This window comes from Emys orbicularis, chromosome 10 (assembly GCF_028017835.1).
Source record: "Emys orbicularis isolate rEmyOrb1 chromosome 10, rEmyOrb1.hap1, whole genome shotgun sequence".
In the NCBI taxonomy this organism is placed as follows: Eukaryota; Metazoa; Chordata; order Testudines; family Emydidae; genus Emys; species Emys orbicularis.
Genome location: NC_088692.1, coordinates 84,671,612 through 84,677,611, shown reverse-complemented (window position 1 = coordinate 84,677,611; position 6,000 = coordinate 84,671,612). Strand labels below are relative to the sequence as shown.

Genomic DNA, 6,000 nt, shown 5'->3' with positions numbered 1-6,000 from the left:
TCCCCATGTGCATCCAGGTTAAACAGGGTGGCTGGGTATTCTCAGCAAAAGCCTCCCTTCTTTATGGAAAAGTTCTACAGAACTTAGTAAAGGTGAAATCAGTAGGATGACACTATAAAATTACACTACAAAATTACAGGATCTAAGAACACAAACGAATTTCGATAGGCTTTTAGCCATCATATAGAATGCTATTGCGGGGAGATAATTCTCTATTACATCTTATAAGGTAGTTAAAGCCCATGGGAAAGCTCTTATTTTCTTTAATTTTGTAGGACTTTTCCTGTGTGTTTACACATCTTATGCGAAGAAGAGTCATTAAGTTTGGTAGGAAGCAGATTCCTACACGTGCTGAGCCGAGTTCCGCCCCTGGGGTAAGCTGGCTTCAGTGAGATTTGTGCCTGATGATGCTAAGGGCATAACTGCAGTGATATGTGTGACACTTCATGCAGAAGTCTTGGCTAATTGACATACTTGGCCATAGCCATAATTATCAGGTTATGCTCAACACGCCCTGCCCCTAGCGAGGGCGAGGGATTGGACAAGGAGCTGCAAGGAACTGGACACCTGTAGCTTGGGTAGGTAAGTGGGTGTCTGGCAGTGTAGGAATAGATGGGCGGATGCTGGAGGGAGTCTGGGGGGAAGTGGGTGGTGCTGGGGTGTCTGAGACAGTAGCTGGGGTGTCTGGGTGGGGATGTCTGGAAGGCAGGTGCGAGAGCCAGAGACTGTTGCTGGCTCCCCATTGTCTTTTCTGCCTGATGCTACTGTTACTGCCACCTCTGCTGCCTCCTGCATACACCTTCCCCAGCAGCGGTGTAGCAACACAAGAGGCAGGCGGTACGTCCAGACTACCCGCCGGATCGGTGGGTAGCGATCGATCTATCGGGGATCGATATATCGCATCTCGTCTAGACATGATATATCGATCCCCGAATGCGCTCCCATCGACTCCGGAACTCCACCAGGGCAAGCGACAGTAGCGGAGTCGACGGGGGAGCCGCGGCCGTCAATCCCGTGCCGTGAGGACGGGAGGTAAGTCGAAATAAGCTACGTCGACTTCAGCTACGCTATTCCCATAGCTGAAGTTGCATATCTTACATCGACACCCCCAGTGTAGACCAGCCTTACGAGGCTGTCTGCAGGGCTGGCACTGTAGCCCAGAGGAGACACTGCAGGTCATTCCTGTAGCCCAGTGTAATGGGTGACCTCTCAGCTGTGCGGGAGAGATGTGCGAAGGGGGCTGCCACTTGTGAGTGGCACGTCAGATGCCAGACCCCTGGCAGGGCTGAAGTTTGCGTGTTTATGTCCGATCACGTTAACCGCGAAGTGCCGTGACATCTGTTTGTATAAATCAGGAGACAACCCAAATGTCTTTTCCTTGCAGGGAAGCTGTTGCAGGGGGATTCTCTGGAGCTGAGCTGCAGGGCTGCCTCTGCAAAGGTGACATTAGAGCCGAGCCAAGCCGTGGTGTTGGACTGTAACCTGGCTTCTGTCGAGCAGTTGATCAATATCACGTGGAAGAAGAATGGGTTCCCATTAGTGGAGCAGGAGCACCTTCGTGTGCTTCCAAATGGATCACTCTTCATATCGTCCCCGGCTGCTGCTAAGGAGAGTAAATATCCTGAAGGGACTGGCGCAGAGGGTAATTACTCCTGTGTCTCCCAGAGCACCTTAGGCGCGGTTGCCAGTCAAACGGCTGCAGTTAGATTTTCAAGTAAGTATTTTTCTGGTATTGATACAGACTCTTCGGCCTGGCTTAAAAGTGGAGAAAGAATTGTCCAGGAAAACGTGGTTCCTTTAAATGCTGGCAGGCCTCAGAATTGTCTGTAAAATAAGTTACGACGTCGTCGTCTTTTCCCCCCCTCCCAGTTACATTTTAATTTCCCATGGAACCCTTCCAGATTCCCTCCTGACAAGGCCCTCCTGTTCTCAGAAAGCCAGGCTTTTCCTTTGGGACATTATCTTGTCAAGTCCTTTTGTGTCAGGACACACGGTCTGTATACAGAAGGCACTGTATTTCCAAAGGCCAGATTCTCAGCTGGTCTAAATCAGTGGGAGTCAATGGAGTTATACCTGCTTACACCATTGAGGATCTGCTACCTTCTAGCAGTTCTTCAGTGACAAAAAGCAGTTCCGTCCTGTGCTAACCTTGTGTCCTTCCTCCTTTATTCAGTCTCTTGATTGGTTGTTTTCCCCCCAGTGTTATTACAGAAACTGTGGTGCTGGGTCTTGTTAAGAAGAATTATACTGGTGTGTGTGTGTGTGTGTGTGTGTGTGTGTGTGTATATATATATATATATATAATAATTATACTGGCACATCCCGAGCTGCACTTTGATTAGCTGTTGATATTAATTAGTGTTACCCAACACATGGCAAGAAGAGTACCTAGGAGAATGACTTACATGGGGCCTGAATAATGAGATCAGAGGTCAAAATATTTTCTTAGCATGTCACCATTTACCTAATTCCTTTGGGATCTGCTAGATAATTAGCACTGCTTTATGCTCATTAAATATGGGGAAGTGAGAGGAGCTGTAGTCTTTGAAAGGTCTATCCTTGCCCCTAAAGATCGTTCTCCTTTTCTTTAGTGTATTCAGCTCACACATTAGCACAAAGGAGGAGTGGGGGGAAGTGGGAAAACAATACTCTAGAACAATGGATGCTGAAATAGACTGTGCTGGGGAGCAAGGGAAAGGGAATAAGGTTTGTGCGTGTCTTTGAATAATGCAAAGGCATCAGACATTCTGACTTCTCTTCCTTACCTAAGAATTCCATGCTCTAGATGCAAACTACTTGCTGTGCCATGGTAGGTCCCATCTCTCTGGGCCCCATATAGAGGTTGATGAGTCTGCTACAGCTGTGGTTAAAAGAGCAGAGGCCTTTTAGCGCTGACCGTAGAAAACGCAACATTTAAGACTCTGAAGTCCTTGGTTTGTTCCCCACTTGGGTTGGCAACCCACACAGGTGTGTCACGTTACCTGTAACCAGTTAAGCTGTTAGCATTTTATTATAACATGTTTTCTGTCATTGATGGTGGTGATTTTTTTTTTTTTTAAGTTACCTCTGTGTGTGTCCGTATAGTTCCCTTGGAGTGTTTTGCATTGACGTTTGTGGAGACTGAAGCCCTCTTTGCTCATCTAACCAGTCTAGCACAGGAACTGGAGTCCAAGCTTCTGCTCTCTGTGCCTGTCCAGTGGGACCCCCCCCCCCCCCCGTGGTTGGAGGATCATTTAGACCACATGACTATTCAGTCCTCTCTCCCTCGGTTGCAGTAGCACTAAGGATCTCAATTATTGTCAGTTGTTTGATGGTGGTTTCTATGATGTGGATACTGGAAATTGGACTGACACTTAGGCCTTGCCTACACTACAGGGGGAGATTGATCTAAGTTACGCAACTTCAGCAACGTAGCTGAAGTCGACGTACTTAGACCTACTTACCGCGGGGTCCACATTACACGATGTCGACTGGAGACGCTCTCCTGTCGATTCCCCTTGCGCTTCTTGTTCAGGTGGAGTTCAGGAGTCGACGGGAGAGCGATTTGTGGTCGATTTAGTAGGTCTTCATTAGACACACTAAATCGACTGCCGATGCATCGATTGCTGAATGTCGAACTCCTGGTAAGTGTAGACAAGGCCTTAGTGTGTCTTGCTGTGACTGCTTGCTAGCTACCAGATGGAATTTACTGATCTCATAAGAACATAAGAATGGCCATACTGGGTCAGACCAATGGTCCATCTAGTTCAGTATCCTGTCTACTGACAGTGGCCAATGCCAGGTGCCCCAGAGGGAATGAACAGAACCGGGCAATTTGGAGTGATCCATCCCCTGTCGTCCAGTCCCAGCTTTTGGCAATTGGAGGTTTAGGATCAACTGGAGCATGGGGTTGCGTCCCTGACCATCTTGGCTAATAGCCATTGCTGGACCTGTCCTGCATGAGCTTATCTAATTCTTGTTTGAATCCTGTTATACTTTAGTCCTTCACAATATCCCCTGGCAATGAGTTCCACAGATTGACTGTGCATTGTATGAGAAGCACTTTTGTTTCTTTTAAGTCCACTGCTTGTTAATTTCATCGTGTGACCCCAGTTCTCATGTTATGTGAAGGGGTAATTAACATTTCCCTAATCTCTTTCACCACACCGTTCATGGTTTTATAGACCTCGATCATATCCCCCCTTAGTTGTCTCTTTTCTAAGCTGAAGAGTCCCAGTCCTTTTAACCTCTTCTCCTATGGAAGCTGTTCCATATCCCTCATCATTTTTGTTGCCCATCTCTGTACCTTTCCCACTTCTAATATACTTTTTTTGAGATGGGGCGACCAGAACCATACCCAGTATTCAATGCATGGGCGTACCATGGATTTATATAGGGGCAATATGATATTTTCTGTCTTATCCATTTCCTAATGGTTCCTAACATTCTGTTCGCTTTTTTGACTGTCGCTGCACATTGAGCAGATGTTTCAGAGAGTTATCCATGATGACTCCAAGATCTCTTTCTTGAGTGGTAACAGCTAATTTAGATAGATCCCATCATTTTGAATATAGTTGGGATTATTTTTTCCAGTGTGAATTACTTTGCATTTATCAACATTGAATTTCATCTGCCATTTTTCTGCCAGTCACCCAGTTTTGTGAGATCCCTTTGTAACTCTTTGCAGTCACCATTGAACGTAACTATCTTGAGTAATTTTGCATCATCTGCAAATTTTGCCTCCTTAGTTTTCACACCATATCTCAGATCATTTGTGAATATGTTGAACAGCACAGGTCCCAATACAGATCCTTGGGTGACTCTGCTATTTACCTCTCTTTCTCCACTTTGAAAACTGACCGTTTATTCCTACTCTTTGTTTCCTATATTTTGACCAGTTTCTGCTTTATGAGAGGGCCTTCCCTCTTATCCCATGACTTCTTAGTTTGCTTAGGAGCCTCTGGTGAGGGACTTTGTCAAAGGCTTTCTGAAAGTCCAAGTACACTGTATCAGCTGGCTCACTCTTGTCCACATGCTTGTTGACCTTTACAAAGAGTTCTAATAGCTTGGTGAAGCATGATTTCCCTTTACAAAAGCTGTGTTGACTCTTCCCTAATAAATTGTGTTCGTCTATGTGGCTGATGATTCTGTCCTTTACTATCATTTCAACCAGTTTGCCTGGTCCTGAAATTAGGTTTAGTGAAATTTCCAGGATCGCCTCTGGAGCCTTTTGTAAAAATCGGCATCACATTAGCTATCCCCCAGTCATCTGGTACAGAGGCTGCTTTAAACAATAGATCACATACCACAGTTAGTAGTTCTGCAATTTCATATTTGAGTTCTTTCAGAACTCTTGGGTGAATCCCATCTGGTCCTGGAGACTTATTACTATTTAATTTATCAGTTTGTTCCAAAACCTTCTCTGCTGCACCTCAGTCTAGGACTTCATCAGATTTGTCACCGAAAAAAGAATGACTCAAGTGTGGGATAGGGATAGCTCAGTGGTTTGAGCATTGGCCTACTAAACTCAGGGTGTGAGTTCAATCCTTGAGGGGGCCACTTGGGGATCTGGGGCAAAATCAGTACTTGGTCCTGCTAGTGAAGGCAGGGGGCTGGACTCGATGACCTTTCAAGATCCCTTCCAGTTCTAGGAGATGGGATATCTCCATTAATTATTATTATTTATCTTCCCCTCATCCTCTGCAGTGAAGACTGATGCAAAGAATTCATTTAGCTTCTCTGCAAAGACCTTGTCTTTCTTGAGTGCTTCATTAGCACCTTGATCATCCAGTGGCCCCACAGATTGTTTGGCAGGCTTCCAGCTTCTGATGTACTTAATTTTTTTTTGCTGTTCGTTTTTGTGTCTTTAGCTAGTTGCTTTTCCAATTCTCTTTTGGCCAGCCTAATTAACTATCTGGTCCCTCCTCCTAACAGCACTTTTAAGGAACAAGAAGGGCATGTTCAGCTCCCCAAAGATTCTGAGATACAGCTATGTGAAGAGCAGCAGGAGAAGAGGTGCAT

The 6,000-nt window shown here is 45.7% G+C and overlaps 1 protein-coding gene across 1 annotated transcript in view; it reads left to right on the top strand.

The window, feature by feature from the left end:
* The first annotated feature begins 758 nt into the window (after nucleotides 1-758).
* The window catches only part of IGDCC4 (immunoglobulin superfamily DCC subclass member 4), a 120,450-nt gene continuing 115,208 nt past the window's right edge, over nucleotides 759-6,000 (top strand). The window contains exons 1-2 of the mRNA XM_065412726.1: nucleotides 759-837; nucleotides 1,385-1,714. Coding sequence (XP_065268798.1) covers nucleotides 759-837; nucleotides 1,385-1,714 — 409 coding nt within the window. The remainder of the gene's footprint in view (nucleotides 838-1,384; nucleotides 1,715-6,000) is intronic.